General features: G+C 51.4%; 7 protein-coding genes across 7 annotated transcripts; all 7 read left to right on the top strand.

Annotated features, from left to right (window-relative positions):
* The first annotated feature begins 291 nt into the window (after positions 1-291).
* BDV14DRAFT_122604 (putative nuclear envelope protein Brr6) lies at positions 292-2,073 on the top strand. The gene is made up of 3 exons (XM_073765922.1): positions 292-516; positions 578-1,485; positions 1,533-2,073. The coding sequence occupies exons 1-3, from the start codon at positions 402-404 to the stop codon at positions 1,869-1,871; spliced, it is 1,362 nt and encodes a 453-aa protein (XP_073624587.1). The 5' UTR covers positions 292-401; the 3' UTR covers positions 1,872-2,073.
* A 674-nt stretch (positions 2,074-2,747) lies between these two features.
* BDV14DRAFT_122606 (uncharacterized protein) lies at positions 2,748-4,717 on the top strand. Its single transcript, XM_073765923.1, has 4 exons — positions 2,748-3,233; positions 3,284-3,501; positions 3,557-3,797; positions 3,853-4,717. The coding sequence occupies exons 1-4, from the start codon at positions 2,954-2,956 to the stop codon at positions 4,476-4,478; spliced, it is 1,365 nt and encodes a 454-aa protein (XP_073624588.1). The 5' UTR covers positions 2,748-2,953; the 3' UTR covers positions 4,479-4,717.
* A 916-nt stretch (positions 4,718-5,633) lies between these two features.
* Positions 5,634-6,398, top strand: BDV14DRAFT_211078 (cutinase-domain-containing protein; the record flags this gene model as incomplete). Its single annotated transcript, XM_073776026.1, has 1 exon — positions 5,634-6,398. One exon carries the CDS (start codon positions 5,634-5,636, stop codon positions 6,315-6,317), a length of 684 nt encoding a protein of 227 aa, XP_073624589.1. The 3' UTR covers positions 6,318-6,398.
* A 718-nt stretch (positions 6,399-7,116) lies between these two features.
* Positions 7,117-7,857, top strand: BDV14DRAFT_192185 (oxidoreductase, short chain dehydrogenase/reductase family; the record flags this gene model as incomplete). Its single annotated transcript, XM_073771599.1, has 1 exon — positions 7,117-7,857. The coding sequence occupies one exon, from the start codon at positions 7,117-7,119 to the stop codon at positions 7,855-7,857; it is 741 nt and encodes a 246-aa protein (XP_073624590.1).
* A 1,118-nt stretch (positions 7,858-8,975) lies between these two features.
* BDV14DRAFT_192186 (cytochrome P450) lies at positions 8,976-10,723 on the top strand (the record flags this gene model as incomplete). The annotated part of the gene is made up of 5 exons (XM_073771600.1): positions 8,976-9,113; positions 9,144-9,423; positions 9,474-9,542; positions 9,599-10,213; positions 10,278-10,723. 5 exons carry the CDS (start codon positions 8,976-8,978, stop codon positions 10,721-10,723), a joined length of 1,548 nt encoding a protein of 515 aa, XP_073624591.1.
* Positions 10,724-11,087: 364 nt separating this feature from the next.
* BDV14DRAFT_192187 (cytochrome P450) lies at positions 11,088-12,975 on the top strand (the record flags this gene model as incomplete). The annotated part of the gene is made up of 7 exons (XM_073771601.1): positions 11,088-11,144; positions 11,206-11,761; positions 11,822-12,002; positions 12,082-12,186; positions 12,253-12,523; positions 12,597-12,757; positions 12,807-12,975. The coding sequence occupies 7 exons, from the start codon at positions 11,088-11,090 to the stop codon at positions 12,973-12,975; spliced, it is 1,500 nt and encodes a 499-aa protein (XP_073624592.1).
* A 956-nt stretch (positions 12,976-13,931) lies between these two features.
* BDV14DRAFT_192188 (Aristolochene synthase) lies at positions 13,932-15,034 on the top strand (the record flags this gene model as incomplete). The annotated part of the gene is made up of 3 exons (XM_073771602.1): positions 13,932-14,184; positions 14,262-14,535; positions 14,623-15,034. 3 exons carry the CDS (start codon positions 13,932-13,934, stop codon positions 15,032-15,034), a joined length of 939 nt encoding a protein of 312 aa, XP_073624593.1.
* Positions 15,035-15,406: the final 372 nt, after the last annotated feature.

Genomic DNA, 15,406 nt, shown 5'->3' on the forward strand with positions numbered 1-15,406 from the left:
GTTCTGTTGTAGACTGTAGTTGCAGCAGACGGAGAGCGAGGAACCCGCGGTGGAGAGGGGAACGTGCTGATGAGGGGCCGACCGGCAAACTGACGCTGTGCTGGAAGCACCAATAATAAACTGAATCAGCCATTCAGAAAAAAGCGCTTGATAAAGTCCATGATAATAACACTCTTGACTAGAAAATCTGTTGTGTAGCTTGGGGGTTCTTGAATGCAGGAATGGTTGCCGGGCTCATAATCTTATCGATTGTTTACAAACAAAAGGAGCGGAAAAAGTCTCGATCCTTGGCCTGATTTCCTCCGCTGATCTCCCTCTTTCTTCCTGTCAAACAGTTCCACCTTCAAGCCAGAGCCTCACTTTTGACTGCAGCTCTGTCAATATTATCCATCTGCAGCAGAATGGAAAAAAGAACCGCTGAGAGTCCGATGGACTTTGAGTGGCAGTCCCGCGCCCCGGGAGACGTCACCTCGCCGTTCTACCAGCTCAGCATGCAGCACGATAATCAGAAGAAGCGTGTGTCTATCCCATCCATCAGTCCTCAATTTACTTGACTAACGTTGTTTGAGGTGAGTAGGCACACATAATGTCTTCGACTCCCCCGAAAAGAAACAAATGCCTGCCCTCCGCGAACCAAACTCCCAACCCTTCCTCTTCTCGCACCCTCGATCGCAGACCCAATCCCAGTCTCAAGGACAAGCACCCGGCACACCGAAACCCGCCTTTGCAAACTCCGCATTTATGACACCCCGAAAATTCGACATCGACTTCTCCTCCGGCGCCGAGAACTTCTCGTCCCCCGAGAACGCGGATAACGATGAGACGCCCGAGCAGCCGAAGGGACACAGGAACTCGCTATTCGGGATGTACGGACGATTTGCGCCTAGTCCCGGTCGAGGCGAGATACCGAGACTAAGCCATTTCTCGAATGCGGGGGCGAGACGGGTCCAGAAGAGACGGTTGAGGAATAAAACGCTTGATTTGCAGTTACGCCGGGATAGTGAGGATGAGAGTGATCGGCCGAGTAGCAGTGAGGGACAACAGAAGGGGAAGGTCAGAGGACAGGCGGAGGAGGTTCAACCTGCGAGCTCGTCCAAGTTCTCGGACTTCTTTGCGTTGCTGGAGGCGCACCCCAATGTGCCTAACATTCTTTCTTGGTGGGCGCAGCTTGTGGTCAATCTCTCGCTTTTTTCACTGGCCGTATACGTTGTTTTTGGGTTCGTCTCGGCTATTCGGTCTGAATTCGATCAAGCGGCCGAGGAGGTGTCGGATACTATACTTGCGGAGATGGCGGTTTGTGCAAAGAGCTACGTTGATAATAAGTGTGGTGGAGGGGATCGACTGCCAGCCCTGGAAACTGTCTGCGAGAACTGGGAGCGATGCATGAACCGCGATCCGGCCAAGGTTGGACGGGCAAAGGTGTCGGCCCAGACTATGGCGATTATTATCAACAGCTTCATTGACCCGATCAGTTGGAAAGCTATTGTAAGGCTGTCCGCATAATTATTGTACGCGCGAACTAACATGTCTAGGCATTCTTCCTCGCTACGATATCCACCGTTACCGTCGTCAGCAACTGGTCCTTCCGCTCATTCAGAAGCCGCTTCAACCAACAAGAGTATACACACCCACCATCAAACTACGCCCGACAAGCATCAGACCAACATCACGCTATTCCTCCATACCTTCCCGGGCAAAATCCCGCGTTCGGTTACATGGGACAACATCACCAGCAACAAAACACTGAAAAGCAAGACATGCCACTACTGCTCGATCACCCCCAGAGCATGAATATCACCGAGCGCAGCCGGGAGCGATCAAGAAACCCGCGCACACCAAGCCCTGTCAAGCGCGGCAAAAGGCTTCTTTAGGCCAAGTCTCATTTTATGCATCAGCGACTGGATAGGCGTTTCATTTGTCCGTGTTATTTTTGTTATGTTTGCGGCGGAGATCTTCAGGTACCAGGAATTATTATCGGAGGTGTTGGTAGCGCTTTTGTTTGCACATAGAAATGTATGATTTCAGTCTGCCGACTGCTTATCTGGGTCTTCGGATACCTGCCTTGAACCCGAAATTAATGACTCTATGATGCGATATGTGTCACCGATGTTATCAGCGGTTTCTGCACTCAGGACGGCCCTGGATATTGCGTCCTGCAGCATCGCGGGCTAGACCCCGTAACTAACCGAGAGATGCAGGGGAATACTTGGAGACGATATCGACCTGCAGGGGCTGTCGATGTGGCCGAGGAGGCGTCTTGACCATGGACTCGATTCAATTCAGCTGAGTGCTAAGGAAGTTTATGCTCGTGGGTTTGTCGATCGTCGACTCCAACACAAGCTCAGCTGCCCCGAACACTGTATAACTCCAGGTTACACCCAACGCTTCCAGTGCCACATTCAGAGCCAGGGAAAGGCGAAAACAATGCTCCAAAATTCCTCCCCAACAAAGGAACCCTTTAGAACAATCTCGACATGCACAAAGTGTCTTGTGTGATCTGGTTTGGTTACATGGTCCGAGGCCAAGAACGCTGATCTCCATGCAATATCGCACAGCGCACGTCTCCGTCCAACCACAGCCCTGGCTTTCTTCTGCAGCGCTGTAACCCAAGCCCTGGAATGTCTTGGACAACGCCTCTCCGCGAATCGTTATCGCGCCTTCAATCTTGTATCTGCGGCCAGGGCCGAGCTTCTCTGTTATCTCCCCCGCTCGTACCTAAATACGCCCGGCGCAATATGGCCACCTTCCTATACGGACGTAGTATAGGTGATATAGGAGCCGAATGGAAGGCTGGGCAATCCATGTCCTGCTCTTGGCGGTGCGGTGCACGCCGACTGGGGGAGGGTATATAAGGGTTGTGGAAGTCGGGGTTTAAGGGGTAGACTACTCACCTCACTACCTTCTTTTTCTATCCCCAGGTCTACGGGCCAGGTCCAGTGACCAGTCCATCACAATGAAGTTCTCACACGTCTCTTTGCTTTCCCTCGCCTCTGCGGCGGCGGCGTCTTCCTCTGGCGCGCGCACAATGGAGCACCTCATGTCACTGAAGAAGCAGTCTCGTGACCGTGCGCGTGCCCAGGGTCTGTTCAACATCAACCGTTACCCCGATGAGGGAGCCAAGGCATGCACCTCCGGCAAGGCGGGCGAGTACGCCTGCGAGAACGTCGATCTCTTGGCTTTTATCAGCCACCAGGGTCTCGGCAGTGTTACCCGTGAGGGCAATGATGTCTGGGGTGAGTAGATCGTACCTATTGCTGTGGACGACCATGCTAATTGATGTCAGGATGGACCTCCGCTGAGGGCCGCGAGTACGGTATCGTCGGCCAGACTGATGGCGTTGCCTTTGTCGAGATCCTCTCGGACGGCAGCCTCGAGTACGTTGGCCGTTTGGGCTCCCAAACTGACCCGTCCGTGTGGCGCGATATCAAGGTCATTGGTGACCATGCGTACATTGGCTCTGAGGCGACTGGCCACGGTCTGCAAATCTTTGACCTGAACAAGGTAAGCCAGCTTTCTTTACTTTAAAAGGAGAAAAGAGTGATACTGACTTGCGTAGTTGACTTCCGCCAACAGCGCGGACCCAACTGTCTTCTCTACCACTGAGGACTTGACGGCGTGGTACGATGGCTTCGGCAGCTCGCACAACATCGTCGCCCACGAGGAGACAAACATGATCTATGCCGTGGGCACAGCCCGCAACCTCAGCTGTGGCGGAGGTCTCTGGATGGTTGACGTCTCTGACCCCGCCAACCCATTCTCGCCCGGTTGCGCCAGCGAGGACGGTTACGTTCATGATGGTAAGCATATCACTCTACTTCCGGATGAACGAGCAATTTTAACAGACTTCTCCAGCGCAATGCGTCATCTACAAAGGCCCCGACGAGGCCTACATCGGCCAAGAAATCTGCTTCAACTACAACGAAGACACCCTAACAATCACCGACGTAACCGACAAGGCCAACCCCATCCAACTCTCCGTAACACCCTACGTCGGCGCCTCCTACACGCACCAAGGCTGGCTCGTTTCCGAAACAGACCACTCCTACCTCCTGCTCGACGACGAGCTCGACGAGATGGACGGCACCGGGAGCGCCGCAAACGGCCACACAACGACTTACATCTTCGACATCAAGGACCTCGCGAACCCCAAGCACACCGGTATCTACCAGAGCCCTGTCCGGTCGATCGACCACAACCAGTACGTTGTGGATGGGCTTACTTACCAGAGTAACTATGGGTCTGGGTTGAGGGTTGTGGATGTTAGTTCTGTTTTTGAGGATCCGACTGGTGGTGGTTTTGTGGAGGTTGGATCTTTTGATGTTCACCCTGAGGATGATGAGATTGGTGGTGAGGTTGAGTTTGTGGGGTCTTGGAGTGTTTATCCTTACTTTAAGAGTGGGTATATTTTGTTGAACAGTATTGAGCGCGGGATTTATTCGCTTAAGTATACTGGGCCTGCGGCTGCTGTGAAGGTTTAAGCTGGCTCCGAGCGGTAGTGGCAGTGACAGTGGAAGTGAGAAGTTGGAATGGAAAGCAATGGAATAATGTGTGGTGTGGAACGGATTTCAAAGATCGGGTTATGTTCGGCTGAATGATGGGATGATGGTTCTGAGTTCTGACATTTAGTTTTTGGAAGATCGGAGCCTTATCTATTTTCTGCATTTGTGCCCGTTACCCGTCAGTCAGCTGGACACCTAGCCTAGGTAGACAGTTAGCCAAAATATTGTACTTCTTTCTTTGAAGATCTCAAAAATTGCCGAACTTGTTTCAGGTCGATCTGAAACACGACCCAATTTTTCCTTGGGGCTAGTCCTCACTACTATACTCGATCTTGATCATGTTCTTCACCTCGGCAAGCCGGCATTTAGACCTAACCTAGGATAATCTTCAGCCCTGCAGCGGGTCATTAGGTGAGGATACATTTGCCAAGGTCTCCAATGAAGAACACAGTATACGGAGGACGCCTACCCAGTGCCCAGTGAGACAGCACAACTCCCGAGCCCTGAGCACGCCCGAGGAATTTCTATTATCTACTAAGTATACCTGTGAATCTAAAGGTCTAAATTGAAAGGCTCGCATCGAGGCCAAAGACGCACGGCGCAGTACAAGGCTCGACCGTCAGAAGGCAGGCCGGAGCCTCGGGATAACCTAAAACAAGCCCTAACAGGCACTCACATTTAGGTCTGCGGGTGCAGCCCAATTGTCGCAGACCTCGGATATCACCTAAATGGGGTGTATGAAACATGTAGTCCCATTCTTGGGTTCTTGAACATGCATGTTTTGGTTCTTTGACCTCGGCTTTGATTAGAATGCACCACTTTGAGGAATTTTCTGCACGGAGATGTTTACTGTAGGCAGACTCATGGCCGCGGAGTATACGGAGCAGCATGGATAGATGCGGCACTTACCTATACAGCCGCGGTTTACTCCTCTTCTACTCAGGCACGGATGGGGAGGGGATGGGTATAAGTATCCAGAACCATCCCCTCCATCAACAGGAACAGCCTCACCAGCCCAGTCGTTCCCAGGTCCCCTTCCAAGCCCACCAGCGCTTCACCTAGCCCCTCCGCCACCCTCAACCCTCAGCAACAATCCAGCACCAACAAGCAGGTCTTGCATTCGAAACCCTCAAAATGACCATCTCCCTCCGCACCATTCTCCTTGCCGCCCTCGCGACCCTGGCAGTCGCGAACCCCCTCCCGCAGCCTGATGTCGACGGAACCATGACCCTCGAACGCCGCCAATCCATGACATCCAACGATCTCGAAGACGGCAAATGCGCAGATGTAGCATTCATCTTCGCGCGCGGCTCCACCGAAACAGGAAACATGGGGTTCGTGGTCGGGCCCGGCGTCTGCTCAAACCTAAAGAAGGACATTGGCTCCGATAAAGTTCTCTGCCAGGGCGTTGGAGGCGCTTATACAGCTGGATTGGTCCAGAATTTCCTCCCCGAGAACACGGACAGCGGTTCCATCGGCGCCGCAGTCGATATGTTTGAGCTCGCTGGGAAGTGTCCCGATATGCAAATTGTTGCTGGTGGGTATTCTCAGGGCACGGCGGTTATCGCGGGTGCGATTCAGAAGCTTGATGACTCGCTTAGGGAGAGGGTTAAGGGCGTTGCGCTGTTTGGGTACACCCGCAATTTGCAGGACGGCGGGAAGATCCCGGGCTATCCGGAGGACCAGACGAAGGTTTATTGTGCGGTTGGGGATATGGTTTGTACCGGGACGCTGATTATCACGGCGGCGCATATGACTTATGGGATTGATGCGGGGAGTGCGGCGAAGTTTTTGGCTGGGCAGGTTGGGTCTGTTTAGATTGCTCCTTGAGAATGGAAGGGTTCTCCTGTCGTTCGATGGGGTAGGGCTGAATGGTCGAAGGAATGTTTCCTACTATAGGGGGTGCTGAGTGCTGGGTGGAAGGAAAGGACGGGTTGGGATGAGGGTACGCTGGTTGGGTTTTGTTTAGTTACCTTTCTCTTCTGTGATATTTTCTTTTTCTTTTCTTCATTCCGCTGAGAGGCTATAGGATATGCAGGCCATATTCGAGTTTCGGAATTTAGTTTGTTGTTGTTATTGAATTCCTCTCATCCTTCCAATTCCCTTGTCCCGGTCTATTAGACCTTAGGGCACAACGTCGCATTACAAGCATGCAGTACCTAGGTACGTAGTAAAGAGAAGCAATGCACGTGTAGATGTTTCCTCTCTCCAAGTTGAAAGGCATTATCAATTGATTGGCCCATTTGCCAAGACGTACTGTCAAGCATGCTGCAGGCTAATGTCCTTTCCCCGGCAGTACGCGGTCCCATAGTATGAACACAGCGTATCCCAAGGCTCTACTAGGAATATCCGCATACCGACATTTCCATTTCACTCATTCTCGGAGCCGGCGGGGTATAATTAATGGATCCACGCTCGAGCGGAATTGGAAGTCAGCAACAAGCTTCCACGACCGGAGTTTAGCAGCGATCTCCGCAGTGGTGGAGCAGAGATGAAGTCATCCACGGTCCTTATATTCGCCTTCCACCCACGACTCAATTTCAATCGAATCGAAGAACACCACCAATATTCTATTAACCAATATTCTATCCACAAAAGCAAAGCCAAGTAACCCATCATGCCTCCCATCAAAGACTCAACCGTCCTAATCATAGGCGGTTCCTCGGGTATAGGCCTAGCAGTCGCATCACTATGCGTGGAAGCAGGCGCAAAAGTACACATCGCCTCTTCAAACCCAACCCGTCTACAATCCAGCATTGACACCCTAGAACAAGAAGCCAGAGACCCCAATTCCACGGTAACAGGGCACGTCTGCAACTTGTCCTCCGAGAACGTCGAGCGAGATCTCACGCGTGTATTCCAGAATGCGGCGCCAATCGATCATATCGTTTACACAGCCGGCGACGCACTTGCCATCCGGCCTCTAGATAACATAAATCTAGAAGCAATCCATAAGGCAGGGCACGTGCGCTTCGCCGTCCCGCTCCTCGTTGCGAAACTCGCGCCGGCTTATATGGTTCCCGGATACCGCTCGTCTATAACGCTCACCACTGGCTCGGCAAGTGAGAAGCCCTTGCCTGGGTGGTCGTTGGTTGCAGGGTATTTGACGGGTTTGCACGGGATGACGAAGAGTTTGGCTATTGATCTTAAGCCGTTGAGGGTTAACCTTGTTAGTCCGGGTGTTGTTGATACGCCGATGTGGGGGGAGGGTGGTGTTCCGGGGGGTTTGAAGGAGGGGACGCTCCTGGGGAAGGTTGGGACTGCGGAGGAGGTTGCTGAGGCTTATATTTATCTTATGCGTGATTCGAATGCTACTGGGAGTGTTGTGAATACAAATGGTGGGGGGTTTTTGGTTTGAAGGCGGGTGTTAGGCTTTGAAAAGCCTTTCTCGATATAGGACATCTAAAATCTGACGGTGGCGGACACAGCAGTGGGCGATAGGTGTAAGGGGATAGACGAAATTGAATAGAAGGTGGCCCGAAGCTTTGGAAAATGCAATATCTGTGACAATATCGAGAGAGACGAGGCAGAGGCAGCGCCCGGATTCATAATCGTAGAAGAGAGTGTCGAATTAAGATTGTTACAGAAAATTAGTGAAGATGGTGTACATGAGCATCGACAACTCCTGGCCTCGAGATGCATGGAAGATCTCTCTGGCTTGTTAATAAATAACGAAGCAGTGGGTGCCAATGGAATGGGACCACCGGCCGTTTGTATAGGTGAGGATAGACCTCTCGCGGTTCAACCTTCTCTTAGCCCTAGACGACTTCTCCCCTCTGATTTGGGCAAAACCTAGCGAGCTCGTTGCATGGTAGTCAACCCTTAGATTCCTGTAGGAAACTGAACACTGACTACGGATTCTCAACAGCAGGTATGACTAGGACGTGTTTCATGTCATCAGAACCCGTATGGCGAATAAGCACTCGGTTTCTCTTATGAGATGCCTCGTCCATCGGAATGGTATGAGTTTAGCTGTGGCATCTATTGGGCGCCTCACGTTTCACAGGTATATTTGTATTTAGGCGGTACCAGATAGATAGGGATGGTCGGCTCGCACGATTTCCGAATTAGTACAAATGCCGGACAGACCTTGGGAAGGCAAAACGCCCCGATGTGCTACTGCCTTGAAGTTGTCTAAAGGTATGAATAATTTGAGTGGTGAAATCGCACCTATATCGAATTGGCAGGGCCGGGCGTTGCTGTTTTGGGATACCTTACATACCCGGCCAGGTGGGCAGACCAGGAAAAGCTAGTGTAAGAAAAGCAATCATATTGACTATGGGCAAATCCCACTGCGGATAAAGCAGAAAGGCGATTATTGATCGGTGAGCGAAATATCATCTCAACCATGTTCAAAATGTACAGAGGCTTCTCCACACTTACTGCAATAATCCTCTTTGTCGCTACAGATTACATTCTTCCGGGCCTCCTGTCTCTCGCATTCACGCTCCCACTACTTGCTCAAGCGCTGCCAATATGGAGTCGCTACTAGTCGTCGTGACCAAGCATGAAATGCTTACGACATCTTTACCTATCCTGCTGCTGTTCGGGGCGCTCTATATTATACATTCGCGTTTCACGTTCACGAAGCAAAGATACGCGAGCGCGCCAATAGTATGCGTCAATCCCAGAGACCCAAGTCAGACCCTCGCAAAAGCACGGCAGCGGTTCCGCACTGACGCTGTCTCCATGCTGCGGGAGGGATATAAGAAGCACCGCGGGAAACCATGGTACGTGCCGAGCCCGCTAGGGGAAAGGTTGATGATTCCGAGCAAGTATGTCGAGGAGTTAAAAGCAGCCCCCGTGGACGAGGTGGACTTTGTTGCCACGTTCTTTGAGATGTTTGAGGGTCGCTATACTACCATGGGGAGTCGCTCGACTCTGCACCCACGTGTTGCCAGGGTGCAACTCAACCAGAACCTAGGTATACACAGTCACGTCAATGAAAGGGGTCAAAGGCTAAATAGCATTTAGGATCTGTTCTTGCGCCAGTTGCCAGCGAGATCAAGGACGCGTTTGAGATGCATCTCCCTAGGACTGAGGGTGAGAGAGCGTCTCCTACTGCAGCTCCGGCGTTCATTAAGCTGATGTTCACTCAGAGTGGCAAGCCGTCAAGATTGCGGATGCCATGGTGAAAATCGTAGCGCAAGTCTCGTCGCGAATGTTCGGCGGCACACAACTCTCTCGCCATAGCGAATGGGTCGATGCCACCATCAACTTCGCGAGGGATGGCTTCATCGGAGCGCAAGCAATAAAGCAATACCCACGCATTGTGCGCCCCCTCGCAGCAAAATTCATACCAGCGCTCAAAAAGGTAAACGAATACCACGAGACTGCCCGAAACGTCATTGTTCCCATCCTGGAAGCCCGCGAGGCGGCAGAGGCACTCGGGTGGCCGGGAAGTGGTGGGAAGCCTCCAATGGACTTTTTGCAGTGGATGGTGGAAAGCAGTGTGGGCGAAGAGAAGGACAAAGAATTTATTGCGACCATTCAGCTGAAGCTGAGCTTTGCTGCCATTCATACAAGTGCTGCCGCTCCTACACAGCTACTCTACGATCTCTGCGCAGCACCGGAATATATCCAGCCATTGCGTGACGAGATCGCAAAGGTTAGGAGCGAAAGCAATGGAGTACTCGACAAAGCGGCTCTCGCAAGGCTAGAGAGCCTTGACAGCATTATGAAAGAAAGCCAGAGATTCAACCCGTTGCTCTTGGGTAAGATTTCTCTACAGTATCACCATCTTTTGAAAAAGATACTAATGCACTTATTCCATGATAGTCACTTTCGAACGGCTAGTTACTAAACACTGCACCCTATCCGACGGCTTTCAAATTCCCTCAGGCACACAGATTGGGGTCCCTACTCAAGCCATCTCTATGGATCCAGTTCTGTATCCCGATCCCACCAAGTTCGACGGTTTCCGTTTCGTGAAGATGAAGCAGGCTCTCACGACCAAGGACCCTTCCGCCATGGGAAGGTTGAGTTTCGCCAGCTCCAACCACGAGGGAATGACATTTGGTTATGGTCGACATGCGTGCCCTGGTCGCTGGTTTGCTGCTAATGAGATCAAGATGATCATGGCTTACCTACTTGAAAATTACGACTTTCGGTATCCAGGGGGTAAGACAGGATGGGGAAATCGACCGAAGAGCGTCAATGCAGAAACACAGTTCTTGCCTAACCACGAGGCTTTGATTGAATTGAGACGAAGGAAGGGTGCATAGCTGATGGCGGTCGGACGGGGATGCTCCTGAAATCTCTGCTCTCATAGATAGCCGTCTTTACATATACCACTGCAAGGAGCGGGAGTAGCAAGGAACGATATGTTTCGCGATAGTTATGGCCCAGCATTTAGATATCCAAGCCATAAATCTGACATTATGTTTTTGTAACTAATCCAAAAGCCCTATTAGTCAGGCTGCTTCGGATTGGGAAGGTCTCCGAGAGAGGTTCCAATCCAGGCGGACCACTGAAGGAACCGAGAGAAAGCGAATGCCTTATCCTGGGAGGAGATTATATATGTCATTAGAGGCCTGCAAGGTGACAACTTTAACAGCCCCTTGTCACTCAATTATTTATCTCGTTCGGATGGAGTCCACGCCAGATTCGCCAGGTGCCTCGCCGCGTAACGCAGTCGCACTGACAGTAAGACTGTCACCAAAGATCAGCCATCGGCATGTGTTTTAATGTTACTAACTGACTGAAGCTTTTTTTGCTCATAATTGTACACGCCCTGTACAAACACATCACCCACCCCCTCTATAACTTCCCCGGTCCGAGATCTGCAGCATGGTCGAACTTGTTCTACAGCCGCATGTTCCTTAAGGGCCGTCAGCCGTATGATATCCTTGCTCTCCACGAAAGATATGGTCCAGTTGTCAGGGTCGCGCCGAACGAGCTGTCATTTTCATCTGCATCATCATGGCAGGATATATACGGCTTTCGCCAGGGCCACCAGCCGTTCATCAAGAGCCGCTTCTATGACGGGGGAAGTTTCGCGGATAAAGCGCACTCGATTGTTAGCGAACGCGACTCGGTGGCTCATGGCCTAATGCGCAAAGACCTCAGCCATGCCTTCAGTGACGTGAGCCTTAAGAAGCAGGAGCCATTGATTGCGGCCTCAGTGGATTTACTCATCAGGCAGCTTGGGGTTCACGGGTCAGACCGAGAAGGACTGAATATCGTCAAGTGGTTTAATTTGACGACTTTTGATATCATCGGGGACCTCGCGTTTGGAGAGACATTTGGCGGTCTTGAGTATCGTACGTGTTTCGCATCGTCTGCCACCATGCGTCGGGAGATTTTACTGATTGCCTGGGAAGAGAAGTTCCATTTCTGGATTACCTTGGTGACCAAGTCCCTTCGACAAGGAGTTGTTGCTGATACAATGAGCCGATTTCCCTTGCTCGCGGGATGTATCACGTACCTTGTGCCCGGGATACTTCAGAGCTCGATCGAGGACAGCCGGAAACACGAGGCACACACAATGGCACTCGTCGAGAGGTACTTTCATACCCAAGACCTACTACCAGATAGTCTCTACTGGAATGCTAGCTGCTAATAAGGCTGCGGTGCCTGCTAGGAGAATGAGGAATCCTTCACCACGCCCCGACTTTCTGACTCGAATTCTTGAGCAGGATATGAGCATCTCCAGAGTCCAACTAGCGGCCCATTCGTCTGACTTTGTGTAAGTACTTTTCCACTTGCCAATTCAGCCATTGTCCAGTCCACTCAACTTACGGGGCCTCGACAGCATCGCTGGATCCGAAACAACTGCAACTGCCTTGAGCTGCATTACATATTATCTGCTTAAAACGCCTTATGTCCTCGAGAAAGTCCAAAATGAGATTCGAGGAGCGTTCGCGTGTTATGCGGATATCAACGCGCAGGCCGCCAATCAGCTGACTTATCTACACGCAGTCTGCCTTGAAGGAATGAGGATGTACGCTCCCCTGCCTTTTGGACTTCCCCGAGTGGTCCCTAATGGTGGGGATACCGTTGACGGCTATATGATACCTGCCGGCGTAAGTGCTGAGGTCTATCCATGCCGTTTTATGGAAATGTGTTTCACTAAAGTGGATTATCCTCGGCGAGCAGACAATCGTCTCAACAAACCCTGTGGCTGCCGGGCTATCCTCAACAAACTTCACAGATCCGTATGGGTTTCGACCGGAGAGGTGGCTAGAGAAGAAACATAGCGATGTCTTAGAGGCGTCCCAGCCCTTCTCACTAGGGCCTAGAGGTTGTTTAGGGCGGAAGTAAGTTCTTCATGTTATGAAGTGATTTGTGACTGACCATGCGTATCAGCCTGGCTTGGATTGAACTGTCCACGGTACTGGCCAAACTGCACTTTACTTACGATCTGGAATGGATCAATCGGGATATGGACTGGCATCGGGACTCTCGCATGGCGACGCTCTGGCAGAAGCCGGATCTGATCGTGAGAGTGCACCCTGCTGGACCGAGGGACATGTGAACGGTTTCAGGCAGATCCCGATTAGCGAAGTAGATTAAATCTACTGAGATCCTAAAAGTAGACTAGCCCGGAGAGGATTAGAATTAAATGTACAAAGCATCTAGCTTAGTTTAGAAGCATCTGTGTACATTCCGCTCAATGTGATCACGGCCTGGACCACAGCAGAGTACCCGTCATGAATATATTCAAACATAGCAAAGTAAAGAAGAATACATCAGGCCGAAGCTAGGTACACTGTTACAGGCAGCAACCATGATTCGACCCGCTGTGAGAAAATAGTCTTGTAGCACTTGCGCCGGGGCAGGGTATCAATAACCCCCACAGCTGAAACATTGTCCTTTGTCTGTACAATGTTCATAGAGCCGCCAGGATATTCCTGCTTAATATCCCAGACAATGTGGAGCATGCCATAGCCGCAGCGGAGGGCTTACAAGTCACCAAGAGAGATCGTCTGGGGAAGTACCTCTCTGCGTAGCTGGAGATATACGTAGTCGAAAAGGTTTCTGTTGTGGGTGCAGCGCTGATAGTGTCACCTCTGTGCTTACGCAGGTATCGGCATCAATCCAAAATAGAACGCCTATACGCTATCGTGATACTTTGCACTTGACTGGTAGCGTTGGCAACGGCTGAATCTATCCGGATACCTACTACTTACGCTCGAATTTGTCGGGCAATGTGCGTTTTGGGAAAGCATCCCTTGCGCCGGGCGTTTTTGCGGCTCGGTGCAGTCGACCACGGCTATGGTGCCTTGGTGCCTCGAGCCCGTGTAGCCGTAGCCCAATCGATGGCATGTTATAAGGAGGGAACCATTCAGTGAAATGATGAAACAAACCCTAAGCTCCTGACGCACTTTTTCCAACGCTACATATCCAACATACACAATGGAAGGCCCGACCAAAGTTGCGACCCTCCCACTAAATGGGTTCTCTCACCCAGTGATTCGGGACGAGATCCCCATGAAGCCAATTGCAGCAGACTGGAAGCCTCCCTCTTCAAACCTGATCCCGTTGAGCCACCCCTGTGTCGAAGAAGTGACCAAAGAAGTCGACAGCTACTTTCTCAAGAACTGGAACTTTCCCAACGACAAAGCAAGGCGAACGTTCATCAACGCCGGCTTTTCACGAGTGACATGCCTATACTTTCCTTTGGCAAAGTTCGATCGTATCCACTTTGCCTGTCGCCTCCTTACAGTCCTATTCTTGATAGACGGTATGCCATGCCATGGAGCTTCTCTCCTCAAAACCTGCGTTTCAATGTAAATGATGCTAACAGACTCTCCCCCCTAGACCTCCTCGAGGAAATGTCCTTTGATGAAGGCGAGGCATACAATGCAAAGCTCATACCCATTGCCCGCGGAGACATCTTGCCGGATCGCAGTGTCCCAGCCGAATTCATCTTTTACGATCTCTGGCAGAGCATGCGGGCCTGTGACAGGGAGCTAGCGGACGCAGTCCTAGAGCCCACGTTTACCTTTATGCGCGCACAAACGGACAAAGTGCGCAAGGATATCACAGAGCTGAATCAGTACCTCGAGTATCGAGAGAAAGACGTCGGCAAGGCGTAAGTAAACCTGTTCCCTCATTGTTACAGCCAACCCCGGACGGCAAGTAGTCAATAAATTAGATGCTAACGCAAAACACAATCCAGTCTCCTATCCGCCCTAATGCGCTTCTCCATGGCGCTCACCCTCACGCCCGCTGAACTGGACACCGTCAAACCGCTTGAAGCGAACTGCTCCAAGCAAATCTCCATCGTAAACGACATATGCTCCTGGGAGAAGGAGCTTCGCGCGTCGCAGACACTTCACCAAGAGGGAGCGGTGCTGTGCTCGGCTGTCAAGGTCCTGGCGGATAGTACAGGACTGACCATCGAGTCAGCCAAACGTGTCCTATGGGTGATGACCCGTGAGTGGGAGGGGGTCCACGAGACACTGGTGGCTACGCTGGAGGAAGACGGATGTTCAGATGCAGTGAGGCTTTACGTCAAGGGATTGGAATACCAGATGAGTGGGAATGAGCGATGGAGCCAGACTACCTTGAGGTATCATCATTTGGAGTAGGGAAAGAACGATATCATAGTCTTACTAACGTATTCGGTAAGCGAGCGGGCCATGTAAGCGAGCGGGCCACCTCACGCGTTTTGGCCGCGATTGGAATACTCACCAAATTCAACCATTAACCATGCCACGAAAAGCGCGTACCAGACCAAGGGATTCAGTTGAGAAGGAAGGTCGAATCCTACTTGCAATATCTGCTATGGAAAAGAAAGAATTACACAGTACTCGTGAAGCTGCACGCGTATATAATGTTTCGCGTACGACACTTGAGCGGCGCTTGGATGGAATCACTTCTCGTGATACCACACGCGCCAACTCCCATAAGCTGACTCAAAATGAAGAAGAATCACTCGTACGATGGATTCTCTCTCAAGA

Source organism: Aspergillus stella-maris (genome assembly GCF_047715825.1).
Source record: "Aspergillus stella-maris strain CBS 113639 unplaced genomic scaffold BDV14scaffold_62, whole genome shotgun sequence".
NCBI classification, from domain to species: Eukaryota; Fungi; Ascomycota; class Eurotiomycetes; order Eurotiales; family Aspergillaceae; genus Aspergillus; species Aspergillus stella-maris.

Coding starts and splice junctions, on each gene's coding strand:
- BDV14DRAFT_122606 (XM_073765923.1), top strand. CDS start 2,954: ATGAAGTTCTCACACGTCTCTTTGCTTTCCCTCGCCTCTGCGGCGGCG. Junction 3,234..3,283: donor TGAGGGCAATGATGTCTGGG/GTGAGTAGATCG, acceptor AATTGATGTCAG/GATGGACCTCCGCTGAGGGC. Junction 3,798..3,852: donor GGACGGTTACGTTCATGATG/GTAAGCATATCA, acceptor AGACTTCTCCAG/CGCAATGCGTCATCTACAAA.
- BDV14DRAFT_122604 (XM_073765922.1), top strand. CDS start 402: ATGGAAAAAAGAACCGCTGAGAGTCCGATGGACTTTGAGTGGCAGTCC. Junction 517..577: donor GCACGATAATCAGAAGAAGC/GTGTGTCTATCC, acceptor TGAGGTGAGTAG/GCACACATAATGTCTTCGAC. Junction 1,486..1,532: donor CGATCAGTTGGAAAGCTATT/GTAAGGCTGTCC, acceptor TAACATGTCTAG/GCATTCTTCCTCGCTACGAT.